We start from the raw sequence: 13,546 nt of genomic DNA, 5'->3' as shown, positions 1-13,546 counted from the left end.
GAGAAAACAGAACAAAGAAACTACAATCATTTTAATTAAATTGGCATGTTTATACCAATAACAACAGATACAGCTACAACAACAAAAAGAGAAACTGTACATAAAATTCTAAAACCACATGGAAATCTACAGCTGCTATGTTCACTTGAAGGATTAAGTGAAAGTACAGCCAATGTTTATCAGTATCCTCAAAAGGATAAGCTAGAACCAGTATGTTTAACACTAATGTATTTCATGTTATTAGCTTGGCTAAAAACACACAAACCATCCTCAAATCGTACCATTACATTACATACTGCATAGAAATCATGGAGAAAAAAAAAACCCCAGTTTCACAGCAGCTATATCAAATGTTATTGCAATGCCATCACCAAACAGACAAAAACCATTTCACATAATGCACAGGCCTGATGAAAAATCCAGTACATGTACGAGGGAGAATGAACCATAACTGTGGATTCATAATACGGTGTGGATAATAGTTAAATTCATAGAGCACAGCTTAAAACAGAATTACCACCTTCCTACCCAATATAAACAATAAAACAAGTATTATTGTGTATAAACCCCCAACCCTTCTCCATACAACACAGGTTAAATAAACTGTCCCTCATAAAGCCTATGGAATGTTAGTGTCAGACAAGCTCTCCCAGTTGAATAACAAGTTCCTGATATTGGCGTGATTGCATGTCATTGCTACAAACCTGCCCCCCCTCCCTCTGACACCTGAACCAGACCACAAAAGAAAAGGGAAACACACAATGACCATAACCTTTCTTCCAGAGGTGTAAAAAAAAAAAAAACTTGTTTCTACAATCTTACTACTATACAACCTGCTTTTTCTTAAGAAAATAGTTGATAAAAATATTATTCTGAATTGTACAAGAAAGGAGGTACAGGGAGCACTGGCAAAAGGGTAAGGATGTTATTCTGCCTCATCCTCCTCTTTCTCAGGCTCATCTGCATCAGCATCTTCCTCTTCTGCTGCCTCCTGGCGGATGAAAAAGTTACGTTCCCATATTATAGGACAATTCTTTTAAGTCTAGTTGTTTACACTATTTGTGTGTGGGGTACAAACAGCTGCAATGCCAATTATTGTTGGTCTGCTTGTAATACTCAATAATCCTGATTTTGAATGTCTGGCATGGCATATCGTATAATTGAAACTAAGGTAACAAGTCTTACCTCCTCAGCTTTGGCCTCTCCGTTTTCTGCCGGTGTTGCTTCTTCCTCAGGATCTTCTTTCTTCTCCTCAGGCTTGGCCTTCTCTACTACCGCCTTTACCTTTTTGGGTTTGGCTGCTGCCTTGACTGGTGTCTACAAGAATCAGAAATACATGATACATTTCGATGTACAAATGCATAATATGTATAACTGTGTTTTGGGGGTTGAAATTAGCTTAAATTACAACATTTATTTTACCTTCGCCTTAGGCTCTGCTTTAGCTGGAGTAGTGGGTTTCTGTAAAATAATGCATATTAGATAATTAGTCCAATTACAAATACACAATGGCATCTATTCATAGAAAACATAAATAGGATATACAACATAAATATGATAATATATAGCAAACTTACAGATGATAACCTCGTGGATCTCCTCTTTGGCTGGTGAGAAAAAGACAGTTAAATCAGCTATTGCAGAAAAAAATAATTTATTCATAATATAAAATTGTATAAGAGCATTAAATACACTAACCTCGACTTCAGTGTCATTATTTGCCTGTGAGTAGGTGGTGGGAGAAAATAAGTAAAATTCTTAGTAAAAACCAAGAACAACAATCCCACAATCACAGGTCGGGAGATGCAGGGAGAAGTGGGTGTGTAATGCTAAGGGGGATGGGCTCACAAACTGTACCCCCACTGCTCTATCCCCAAATTATAGATACAAATTATGTAATCTGAAAGTGAGTGGGGGAGGGTAAGCATTTAACATTACTATGCCGTTTGACTTTTCCCATTGTCACGGTGCAAAATGGAGCCTTTGTGGTACCAACTACCTTGAGTGACAAGTGAAACGGTATGTTAGTTAGGCTTTAGTAGCCCATACGCATAAAGGCCAATAAGCAGCCCCTCCCCCATCAACCGACAGAGAATTGTCATATGAAGGCATCTATCCACACGTTACGTCAACTGTATGTTCCCGCCATTAGTTGAATATCTATAATTCCCTGATACCAGTTCACCCATATGCGGTGTGGAGCATGTCTTCAGAAATTCGCTGTTACATAATGCAACATTTGTTAGGGAAGCAAAGGCAGGGAATGCACACAAACAAATAGCAAGTCCTCAAAAACTGAACACGTGACCAGCTATAAATCATGTGGTCGTTTTCTTTAGAATTACTCTAAAACCCCAATAAAGTGATACATGGCGCTGAGTTGTCGATGCCTTTCATATTTGCAAGGGCTGCCATTACACTTCAAAGATCGTACCTTTCCGTGTCATAGGGTGTCGCGCATTACAATACGCTTTACTGCACACAGGACACAAAGTGATAATATAGGATGCTACAAGCATGGGCTATTAAAAGTATGAATATAAACGTGAACCAAATATATAGGCGATTAAAGCAATCCCAATATTCACAAAATATCATTTAGATCATGCACGCATTTCTGCAATGGCAACATGTAGCTTAGTTACATTGCAGGTGGGTTACACCCCTTTGTCTGATCTCATTGCTGAGAAGGCTATTAAAAGCTACTTTACATTCATGAAAGACCCGATATGCGTCAAATTAAATTATGATTAAGTAACTTATATAAAAAGCACAAGCTGCGATAGTTTATCATGTAACGTTACAGGTTACTAAAATGAGAAAGTGAGATCGAAAGCAAAATGTTACCACACTAAGTAAAAAGGCGCCACTTCCATTTCGACAAGACAGACACACTAAAACACATTCATACTTTAGAGAAAACTTGTTACATTGTATCAAGCATATTTTAGAGTATATGCGATTGTTGCAGATATTTATAAAAACACTTCATGTGAGAAATTATACATTGTAAAATAAGGTTTAAATTAAAAGGTAAACATTCCAACTTACTTTGCTTCTTTTCGGCATGGCTGCTTTGCTTGTATTGTCTAGAGAATTAGAGGACAAATTAGCCTTCTCAGTTACTGAAAATTCAGTGCAGGCTTCTGAATGTGTCCGATGTAAGTCACTCAATTCCTTCAGCACACACTGTAACTAACATAAATATTTCATTAGTAGGCCTACGTCCAGAAACTAGCTGAAACTGGATTGGATCCCCCCTCTTTATATTGTATTCCTTATCCTAACCAACCTGACTGGCAATTTATTCTCCGCCCCTTGTTGCCATTGATTGGCTTTAACGTCCAGGCAACAGCTTTTTAAACCAAAGCAAGTTACCTGTGTGGGTAGGTCTGTATGCCAATCAGTCGTTCCAACGAAAAATGTTGACTTTAGGGGTGGGAATAGCTAGATTCAAAATGATGTGTTATTTTCGTTGATATTATATCAGAATAATGTACACATACTGTAAATGACCGTTATAGAATTGTCAGTATTTTTGTATTTATTGAATAAAGTAATGTAGTAAATTTAGCACATTTGGATACTGAATTTATATATTACATTTGAAGTTAATAAAATAAGCTGTATTTGAATTAAATACGTTTCTAATATAAAACTCAGCACATAGTTCAGCCTGGATGTGGCGTCCCTTTATGACGAGCGCAGCAGCAACAAAGGTTGATTTAAAAAATGGCTGCTGGGTGCGCTTGGTTCCTGGTGTTGGGATCTGTCTTTTTGTGCAATCTCTTCAAAACACTCTTGCCGACTATTTCCTCTTTCGTAAGTAGGGGTTATTTGGGCATTGGTCGTGTGAGAAATGCAGGGTTGGCTTGTAAATCATGTAGTGTTTTGGCAGATTTGCCCAGGTTATATTAGCTCGCCAGCTATTTCACCTCTCGCGTCCCCAAAAACAACATCGAAGCTAACCAACCATTCCACCCTGTTGACAAATGTTAAACTGTTACATTGTATCATGTAAGGTGTGTTAGACTGATAACATTGCCAGGTAGATAATGCCGTATAGTTATCTATTGGGCACATATTAAAATATCAACCATAAAATGTAAATAAGGTCGTCTGATGACATTTCTAGTCTAAATGCATATAATATGGGTTGTCATAGACTGTGTGGTTTGAGCCCTGAATGCTAACTGGCTGAAAGCCATGGTATATGAGACTGTATACCATGGGTATGACAACATGTATTTTTACTGTTCTAATTACGTTTCTACGTATATAATAGCAATAAGGCACCTCTGAGATGTTGTGGTATATACCATGGCTAAGGGCTGTATCCAGCCACTCCACATTGCATAAGAATAGCTCGTATGGGGGTGTACCACACCCCCTCGTGCCTTATTACTTTATTAAGCAATACACTACTAAACCAGGTGTTGCATGTTCTCATGCAATAAACTATAAATGACCCAAAGGAGGCAGAAAAATACTTGTCACTTGCAGAGGCAATTTCATTACAAAGAAAATGTACTTTTTAAATGAGTAAACATTTTTGTATGTAAATGCAATTCATGATCATCATTGTATCTGAACAACACATTTAACAGGATGACTACAGTGTTTATCGGACATAATGCAACTTTCCACTACCTTTGCACTTTTGTTGCAGTAACATACTGGTAACTAGTTCTCAAACTAGGCAGCATTCTGCCTTCTCCCTACAGTTTTCAGCCAGTAGCTTCATCCACGACTACCTCATGTGGACTACAGTCCTGACGCGGTGTTTTAACGTTTAGAAACATCAATAATCATTGATCGCGATACGGCTTTTGAAAAATATGTCCGTTATCTTTCATCAGCGAGAAAGAATGCTTCAAATTTAAAAAATGCACTTACTGTAGCAGTTTTGCACAGATTCATACAGCTATGGGTACCTTCATCCAACGGAACTACACTTCCACTACACTTCCTGAGTTACGCATACACACAGGTGTTTAGAGCATGCTATATAGATAATTAGCACTGGTGGTAGCCTCTTGGCTTCCATAAACAAGCGCTGTAACATGGCGTTATGGCAGCATGGGAACACTGACCCTAAACCTATCGAGGGGGGTAACAATTTAACCTTCATTTTTTGCTGATATGAACGATAAGGTCCTTATGTTCAGATTAAGCGCCAGGGCTCTTTACAAAGCTCCACCATATAGAAGACGCCTTCGTACAATGACTCTTATGTGTAATGTAATGAAACTTAAGAGTCATGATCAAGGGCTAACTGGTAACCATCCCAAAGTGATCTCATATCAGAAACATGGCTAAATTTGTAGTGTAATAGGCCTGCTGCAGCCAGATGGTGCTGTTATTCCTTATGCATTTAAAGACGTAAGGAATAACAGCACCATCTGGTGGCAGCAGATCTCGTAGTGTGTTTTTGCAAAATATACAATTTAATGTTTGTCTGTTGGAATGTGAAGCTATTGAAGGTCCTTCAGAAAGATGCTGAGCAGGAGAGGGATATGCGGGCTGAGATCCAGGAGATGAAGAAGGAGCACAACTCCGTTAGCATGATGGATGAGTTTGCCAGATACGCCAGACTAGAGCGCAAAATCAACAAGATGACTGACAAGCTGAAGACACATGGTAAGAGACACACAATTGAAATTGATGTCCACACTACATTTTTTTTTTTTTATGGATCAAAAAGGGGCTTATGTGGTGGGTGTGGTAGGGGGCATGGCAATGGGCATGGTCGGGCCAGTTGACGTTTGCATTTTAAGCCAATTTCCTGCAGTTCTACAATCCATGGAGCTGAGATACATTTTTGCAGTTTTAAAGTTAACAACATGCGATTCCACATTCTGCCATGAAGCTGAGGGAAAATTGTGCAGTTTTAATGCTATGTTCTTATGCTTAAACATAATAACAAAATCAATACTGCTGAATTCATTGCTTTTGGAATTTTCAATTCTCCCCGACTGTCTAGCTTTTATTTAAGTTATGGTTAGTTCTTAAAGATGATTTCATTTAAAAATATATCTTTATTGTATTTTCTACATACTTTATATCAGTTTTTAGTCATTTAAGTTTACACTGAAAGCATTTTTCCATCCCGGAAATTTGATTTAACACTGTTCGGTGGCCCGAAAAAAAAACGTCATTACAATGACAGAAAAATCCCTGATATAGAGATAAGAGTGATCCATTATCAAATCAAATCAAATACAATTTTATTTGTCACATGCACGAATACAACAGGTGTAGGTAGACCTTACCGTGAAATGCTTACTTACAAGCCCTTAACCAACAATGCAGTTCAAGGAATAGAGTGAAGAAAATATTTACTAAATAAACTAAAGTAAAAAATAAAAAGTATTTATTTGACCTTTATTTAACTAGGCAAGTCAGTTAAGAACAAATTCTTATTTTCAATGACGGCCTAGGAACAGTTAACTGCTCGGGGTTTGAACTTGTAACCTTCTGGTTACTAGTCCAACACTCTAACCACTAGGCTACCCTGTCGCCCCAAAATAATAATAACAAGGCTATATACAAGGGGTTCCCATACCTAGTCAATGTTCGGGGGTACAGTTTAGTCAAGGTAATTTGTACATGTAGGTTGGAGTGAAGTGACTATGCATAGATATTAAACAGCAAATAGCAGAAGTGTAAAAACAAAGGGGAGAGAGAGGTCAATGTAAATAGTCCGGGTGGCCATTTGATTAATTGTTCAGCAGGCCTATAGCTTTGGGGTAGAAGCTGTTAAGGAGGCTTTTGCACCTAGACTTGGCGCTCCGATACTGCTTGCCGTGTGGTAGCAGAGAGAAAAGTCTCTTATGAATTTTTTGAGCCTTCCTCTGAGTCTGCCTAGTACATAGGGCCTGGATGGCTGGAAGTTTGGCCCCAGTGATGTACTGGGCCGTACACACTACCCTCTGTAGCGCCTTACGGTCAGATGCCGAGCAGTTGCCATACCAGGCAGTGATGCAACTGGTCAGGATGCTCTTGATGGTGCAGATGTATAACATTTTGAGGGTCTGGGGACCCATGCAAAATCTTTTCAGTGTTGTCGTGCCCTCTTCAAGACTGTCTTGGTGTGTTTTGATCATGATAGTTTGTTGGTGATGTGGACACCAAGGAACTTGAAACTCTCGACCCGCTCCACTACAGCCCCGTTGATGTGAATGGGGGCGTGTTCGGCCTTCCTTTTCCTGTAGTCCACGATCAGCTCCTTTGTCTTGCTCACATATTTGCACATTTATTACAAATAAAAAAAAATGGAAATATCACATTTACATAAGTATTCAGACCCTTTACTCAGTACTTTGTTGAAGCACCATTGGCAGCAATTACAGCATCGTGTCTTCTTGGGTATCACTCTAAAAGCTTGGCACACCTCTATTTGGGGATTTTCTCCGATGTTTCTCTGCAGATCCTCTGAAGCTCTGTCAGGTTGGATGGGGAGTGTTGCTGCACAGCTATTTTCAGGTCTCTCCAGAGATATTTGATTGGGTTCAAGTCCGGGCTCTGGCTGGGCCACTCAAGGACATTCAGAGACTTGTCCCGAAGCCATTCCTGCGTTGTCTTGGCTGTGTGCTTAGGGTTGTTGTCCTGTTGGAAGGTGAACCCTCGCCAAAGTCTGAGCGCTCTGGACCAGGCTTTCATCAAGGATCTCTCTGTACTTTGCTCAATTCAAAAGTCAAGGGGTCTGAATACTTTCCGAAGGCGCTGTGGTGTTCCCTTCGCCCAGGTGGGAAAGGGCAGTGTGTAGTGCGTTTCAGATTGCATCATCTGTGGATCTGTTGAGGAGGTATGGGTATTGGAGTGGGTTTTGGGCTTCCGGGATGATGATGTTGATGTGAACCATGACCAGCCTTTCAAAGCACTTCATGGCTACAGAGTGCTACCGGGCAGTAGTCATTTAGGCATGTTACCTTTGCTTTCTTGGGCACAGGGACTATGGTGGTCTGTTTGAAACATGTAGGTTTTATAGACTCGGTCAGGGAAAGGTTGAAAATGTCAGTGAAGACACTTGCCAGTTGGTCCGCGTACACGTCCTGGTAATCCGTCTGGTCCCACGACCTTGTGAATGTTAACCTCTTTAAAGGTCTTGCTCACATAGGCTACGGAGAGCATGATCACACAGTCGTCCAGAACAGCTGGTGCTCTCATGCATACTTCAGTGTTACGTTGCCTCGAAGCGAGCATAAAAGGCATTTAGCTCATCTGGTAGGCCTGCGTCACAGGGCAGCTCGTGGCTGGGTTTCCATTAGTAGTTCGTAATAGTTTGAAAGTCCTGCCACATCCGACGAGTGTCACATCCGGTGTAGTAGGATTTAATATTAGTCCTGTATTGACACTTTACCTGTTTCATGGTTTGTCTGAGGGCATAGCATGATTTCTTATAAGCATCCGAATTAGGGTCCAGCTCCTTGAAATGGCAGCTCCAGCCTTTAGCTCGGTGTGGATGGTGCCTGTAATCCATGGTTCTGGTTGGGATATGTACGTATGGTCACTGTGGGGACGACATCGTTGATGCACTTATTGATGAAGCCAGTGACTGATGTGGTAAACTCCTCAATGCCATTGGATGAATCCCGGAACATATTCCAGTCTGTGCTAGAAAAACAGGCCTATAGTGTAGCATTCGCGTCATCTGACCACTTCCGTATTGAGCGAGTCACTGGTACATCCTGCTTTAGTTTTTGCTTCTACACTACCTCAGGCAAGCAATACCTCGATACTTCCTTAATATTAGACATTGCACACCAGCTGCTATTGACAAATAGACGCACAGTCCCACCCCTCGTCTTACCAGACGTAGCTGTTCTCTCCTGCCGATGCTTGGAACACCCAGCCAACTGTATATTATCAGCTGATGGTGCAGCTGCTGCCTGTTGCTGTCCTTCATGTCCAGGCCACAGCTCTGAACTCTATAGAGGCAGGACGCATAGTATATAGCTCCATTACGAGCTGGTGTTATACACACATACACCCCATTGGCTATCAGACAACAACCAAATGTCTCCAACAGCCATTTGCCAAGAGTTAATGTTATATGAATGGCAGCCTTTGTATTACACTATGGCACCTTCCCTGCAACCGTAAGGGCTATGACAGAGCAAACAAGGAAATACTATAATCAGATTAGGATTTTTTTAGTTTATGAAAAATGGACAAATTCTCAGGAATGACAATGGTTTGTTTAGAAAGCACTCTTCAGTAGTATACTGTTACAATATTATATTTTTACAGTGGCAAATACAGGTTGCGACAAAAACCCCAAGGCAATTTTTATGTTTTTGTTTGAAAATATCTGGTTTTGAATTTGTCATAAAGGCAACAAAAAAAGTCTACAAGTTCACTCTTTACCACATTGTTTAGATGAGTCACAATGCAGGTGACTTTGAAATATGGTGTTTTGTACTTTTCAACTTTTTGTCTCTAGATCCTCCCTACTGTACACCCAAACAACTGTCTCTAACTCTCTCCCATGCTGTGTCAGTTCAGGGCCACTGCCTATCAACTAACATGCCTTCAAGTTCAAATCCTGTTGTTCAACAACAGGAATATTTCACTATTTTGGATTGAAAAGTGTTTTCACATTGAAATGCACCACATGCGTATTTCTCCAATCATATGCACTGGTCACACATCAGGCTTATTTTCCCTGCCAACCCCTCCCTTATGCCATACCATACAAAACAGGTTATATTCCAATGCATGTTGTGTAGTATTTACACTGAAATCAATTGAGAAGAACACACAAAAGGCAACTGTTATTAGAGCTGTCGAAATTCCTATATTTAGAGAATGGATACCAATAATTAATTTAGATGGTTCCTCTGCAGATAAGATCTGTTTTTTTCTTCTTACAGTCAAGTCTAGAACTGCTCAACAAGCCAAAATGAAATGGATGGTGAATATAGGTTTTTACATCCTCCAGGTGAGTATTAAACATATTGAAATTAGAAATATATCCTATATTCGTTAATTGGTAAAAAATATACATAACTGACATTTAAAAAAAGTTTCACCACCGGTGACATGCACAAGTGATTGTGTTGCATTTTGATGCACTGAATCAGGTTGTTTTCTGTTGTCTCTCTAGGCTGCTCTGATGATCTCCCTGATTTGGAATTATTATGCTGACCCAGTGACTGTTGTACCCAGTAAGTGGATTGCCCCCCTGGAGCAGCTGGTGGCATTCCCATCTGGAGTAGCAGGTACATTTTGTGATTACAACGCCTGAGGATTGAGGTTCACACTCGCTTTTGATTGTGGGTAAATTCATAGTAATCAAGTTTAGTGTTTAATCTGTAAACTTTGGCTAATTATAGACGACTACTGAATGTCTCGTCTATTCGTTCTCTTTAAATACTGAAGATAGAATCGCATGACTCGTTTCCTCTCTTAACATGGAATTCTAATTGAACTGGTTCAAAATGCCATGTTGAATGCACATTTTTGTTTTTACTTACATCAAATACTACTAACTGACAACTCTGACAATTACTATTTGAACCCAGCCTTTGTATCCTTTCAGGTGGTGTTGGAATCACATGCTGGCTGGTGATGTGCAACAAAGTGGCGTCTATTGGTCTACATGCAATTAGCTAAGGAATGGGATCTTTTATTAATGTCTTATTTATTCCCCAAATGCTATTAAAGTGTAAATTGGTACTGTTGGTAAGCACTTTTACAAAGCACCCCATATTCAAACATTGCCTTTACATTGCCAATGTTATTGCACATATTTTAGTGTCTCTTATGTTGGCTTCGGAATCGGATGTTACACTACATGGCCAAAAGTATGTAGACACACCTTCAAATTAGTGGATTTGTCTATTTCAGCCATACGTTGCTGACAGGTGTATAAAATACAGCACACAGCCATGCAATCTCCATAGACAAACATTGGCAGTAGAATGGCCCATACTGAAGAACTCAGTGACTTTCAATGTGGCACTGTCATAGGATGCCACCTTTCCAACAAGTCAGTTCGTCAAATGTCTGCCCTGCTAGAGCTGCCGCGATCAACTGTAAGTGCTGTTATTGTGAAGTGGAAACGTGTAGGAGCAACAATGGCTCAGCTGCGACGTGGTAGGCCACACAAGATCACAGAACGGAACCTCTGAAGCGCATAGTGCGTAGGAATTGTCTGTCCTCCGTTGCAACACTCACTATCGAGTTCCAAACTGCCTCTGGAAGCAACGTCAGCACAAGAACTGTTCGTCGGGAGCTTCATGAAATGGGTTTCAATGGCCGAGCAGCCGCACACAAGCCTAAGATCACCATGTGCAATGCCAAGTGTCGGCTGGAGTGGTGTAAAGGTCTCCACCATTGGACTCTGGAACAGTGGAAACGTGTTCACTGGAGTGATGAATCACCATCTGGCAGTCCGACGAACAAATCTGGGTTTGACGGATGCCAGGAAAACGCTACCTCCCTGAATGCATAGTGCCAAATTTAAAGTTTGGCGGAGGTAGAATAATGGTCTGGGGCTGTTTTTCATGGTTTGGGCTAGGCACCTTAGTTCCAGTAAAGGTAAATCTTAACGCTTACAGCGTACAATGGCATTCTAGGCAATTCTGTGCTTCCAACTTTGTCCAACTTTGTGGCAACAGTTTGGGGAAGGCGCTTTCCTGTTTCAGCACGACAATGCCCCTGTGTACAAAGCGAGGTCCATACAGAAAAGTTTTGTCGATCGGTGTGGAAGAAGTTGACTGGCCTGCACAGAGCCCTGACCTCAACCCCATCAAACATCTTTGGGATGAATTGGAAGACCTCACTAATGCTCTTATGGTTGAATGGAAGCAAGTCCCCGCAGCAATGTTCCAACATCCAGTGGAAAGCCTTCCAGAAGAGTGGAGGCTATTATAGCAGCAAATGGGGGTCCAACTCCATATTAATGCCCATGATTCTGGAATGGGACAAGCAGGTGTCCACATACTTTTGGAAATCTAGTGTATTTCACAAATTGCTTCACTGCGTAATGATTGTATGAGCATGTTTAATGACCGTTTTAAATCTAATTTCAACTGATTGAAATGAGTTGAGCAAGTGTTGCAATTGTTTCATATTGTTATGTAATTTTGTTCATGTTAATTGTAGGCATGGTCTGTAGCACATTTTCATTTGTTGAATGAAACCTGAACTAATATTACAAAGTTTACTGTTTGGATTTTGGAAGTGTTGAGAAGTATGCATAAGAATTATGCATACTTCAACACAATAAAGAATTTGAAAACTGAAGGCCTAAAGTGTTGGTTGTTCTTAGCATCTTGGGTATTTTAGAGAGGCTATAATAAAAACTAAGTGTACCATTGTGGCATAGGTGGCATCTTCAATGAATGTTGCTTTTATTACAATCTGATTTCAAGGGAGTTAAAGAATTTGAAAACTGAAGGCCTAAAGTGTTGGTTGTTCTTAGCATCTTGGGTATTTTAGAGAGGCTATAATAAAAACTAAGTGTACCATTGTGGCATAGGTGGCATCTTCAATGAATGTTGCTTTTATTACAATCTGATTTCAAGGGAGTTAAGGAATTTGTCATGAGCAATAGTGTCAGAATACAAATACTCCATTTAGTAATGTGTTGAGTTGCCATGGCAGATAAATAATAATGGATCAAATTGTAAAAATATATTATCATTTCGTATACTTCTTGGGTCAATAAAAAATTATCTTGGTCTCCCTACTCTGGATCTGCCTGTCTGCATGGCCATTTGGATCAGTGATTGGGGCCTGGCCAAAAAGCTCTTTCATCAAGATACTCTTCTTGCTGCGGACTACGCCATCTTCCGGTTGAGGGTCCATGGTGTCACGCCTTTGGCACTTCTCTGCTGGTAAAGTGAAGGAGGGCTCATACGCCCTAGACCCCAGGTTCTCCACCCTGGCCTGGCTCTTGATGTATTTAGGAGGGCTCTTTCTCAGGCTTTGGCTATGGCTGGCATAGGCAGGCTTCCCACTGTGTAGGTTCTGGATGGTTTCTTTGAATGTGTAGAGGCGCTTGGTCCTGGGAGGGGATTCGAGGGCCTTGTTGGCACGTTCTGTATTCAGAAAGTCATCCAGAGTGTACCGGACCTGGCTTTCAAATGGCTCTGTTTGCTCTCCTTCTGAAGCCTTGAGGGAACTCGCTGCCTCCTCTGCAAGGCAATACTCCTCACCCTAAAGTTGTGGATCCTCCTTGTCATAATCACCATGCAGCTCTCCATCATCTGTGGATAAATAGGATAGTTGCTTGCACATAATTTAAAAAAAATTGGAGCCATAATTTTTTTGGGATATAACATGACACAGGAACGGTTATTTCAGTCCTGTTACTTACGTGAGCTTTAATTAGTCCCAATGTTTGGGAGTTTTTTGTGTTTGCTCTCTTGTTTGCATATACTCTGACTGGAGAGTACACACTTCAGAATCTAATTTAAACATTTCTTTCCTCAATATCCCCTTAACTTTGCATCTGTTTATTGGTAGTCCCAATAGGCTGTAGTAAAGATTTTAAAATCCTTACCAGCAAAATGTTCATTATCGTATGATCCTCTGT

General features: G+C 40.5%; 2 protein-coding genes across 3 annotated transcripts; one reads left to right on the top strand and one right to left on the bottom strand.

Annotated features, from left to right (window-relative positions):
* Positions 1–16: 16 nt before the first annotated feature.
* Positions 17–3,279, bottom strand: LOC118397500 (non-histone chromosomal protein HMG-14-like). 2 transcript variants are annotated; one of them, XM_035792337.2, is made up of 6 exons: positions 3,052–3,279; positions 1,699–1,722; positions 1,578–1,607; positions 1,423–1,461; positions 1,186–1,317; positions 17–988 (listed from the first exon to the last, which is right to left on the bottom strand). In XM_035792337.2, the coding sequence occupies exons 1-6, from the start codon at positions 3,067–3,069 to the stop codon at positions 926–928; spliced, it is 306 nt and encodes a 101-aa protein (XP_035648230.1). In that variant the 5' UTR covers positions 3,070–3,279; the 3' UTR covers positions 17–925. The 2 variants fall into 2 exon arrangements, with proteins under 2 accessions (XP_035648230.1, XP_035648229.1); XM_035792336.2 differs by having other exon boundaries at positions 17–991; positions 3,052–3,277.
* Positions 3,280–3,673: 394 nt separating this feature from the next.
* Positions 3,674–12,252, top strand: LOC118397499 (guided entry of tail-anchored proteins factor 1-like). The gene is made up of 5 exons (XM_035792335.2): positions 3,674–3,822; positions 5,475–5,640; positions 9,876–9,943; positions 10,109–10,223; positions 10,544–12,252. Exons 1-5 carry the CDS (start codon positions 3,733–3,735, stop codon positions 10,615–10,617), a joined length of 513 nt encoding a protein of 170 aa, XP_035648228.1. The 5' UTR covers positions 3,674–3,732; the 3' UTR covers positions 10,618–12,252.
* Positions 12,253–13,546: the final 1,294 nt, after the last annotated feature.

Source organism: Oncorhynchus keta, chromosome 18 (assembly GCF_023373465.1).
Source record: "Oncorhynchus keta strain PuntledgeMale-10-30-2019 chromosome 18, Oket_V2, whole genome shotgun sequence".
Classification (NCBI taxonomy): Eukaryota; Metazoa; Chordata; class Actinopteri; order Salmoniformes; family Salmonidae; genus Oncorhynchus; species Oncorhynchus keta.
This window is presented reverse-complemented; position numbering and strand designations above follow the sequence as displayed.

What these genes read in the sequence shown, in the direction of transcription:
- LOC118397499 (XM_035792335.2), top strand. Translation starts at nt 3,733, where the DNA reads ATGGCTGCTGGGTGCGCTTGGTTCCTGGTGTTGGGATCTGTCTTTTTG. An exon ending in TGCCGACTATTTCCTCTTTC is followed by an intron (nt 3,823 to 5,474) that starts GTAAGTAGGGGT and finishes TGGAATGTGAAG; the next exon opens with CTATTGAAGGTCCTTCAGAA. An exon ending in TGACAAGCTGAAGACACATG is followed by an intron (nt 5,641 to 9,875) that starts GTAAGAGACACA and finishes TTCTTCTTACAG; the next exon opens with TCAAGTCTAGAACTGCTCAA.
- LOC118397500 (XM_035792336.2), bottom strand. An exon ending in ATAATGACACTGAAGTCGAG is followed by an intron (nt 1,608 to 1,698) that starts GTTAGTGTATTT and finishes TTTTCTCACCAG; the next exon opens with CCAAAGAGGAGATCCACGAG. An exon ending in GAGAGGCCAAAGCTGAGGAG is followed by an intron (nt 992 to 1,185) that starts GTAAGACTTGTT and finishes TTCATCCGCCAG; the next exon opens with GAGGCAGCAGAAGAGGAAGA.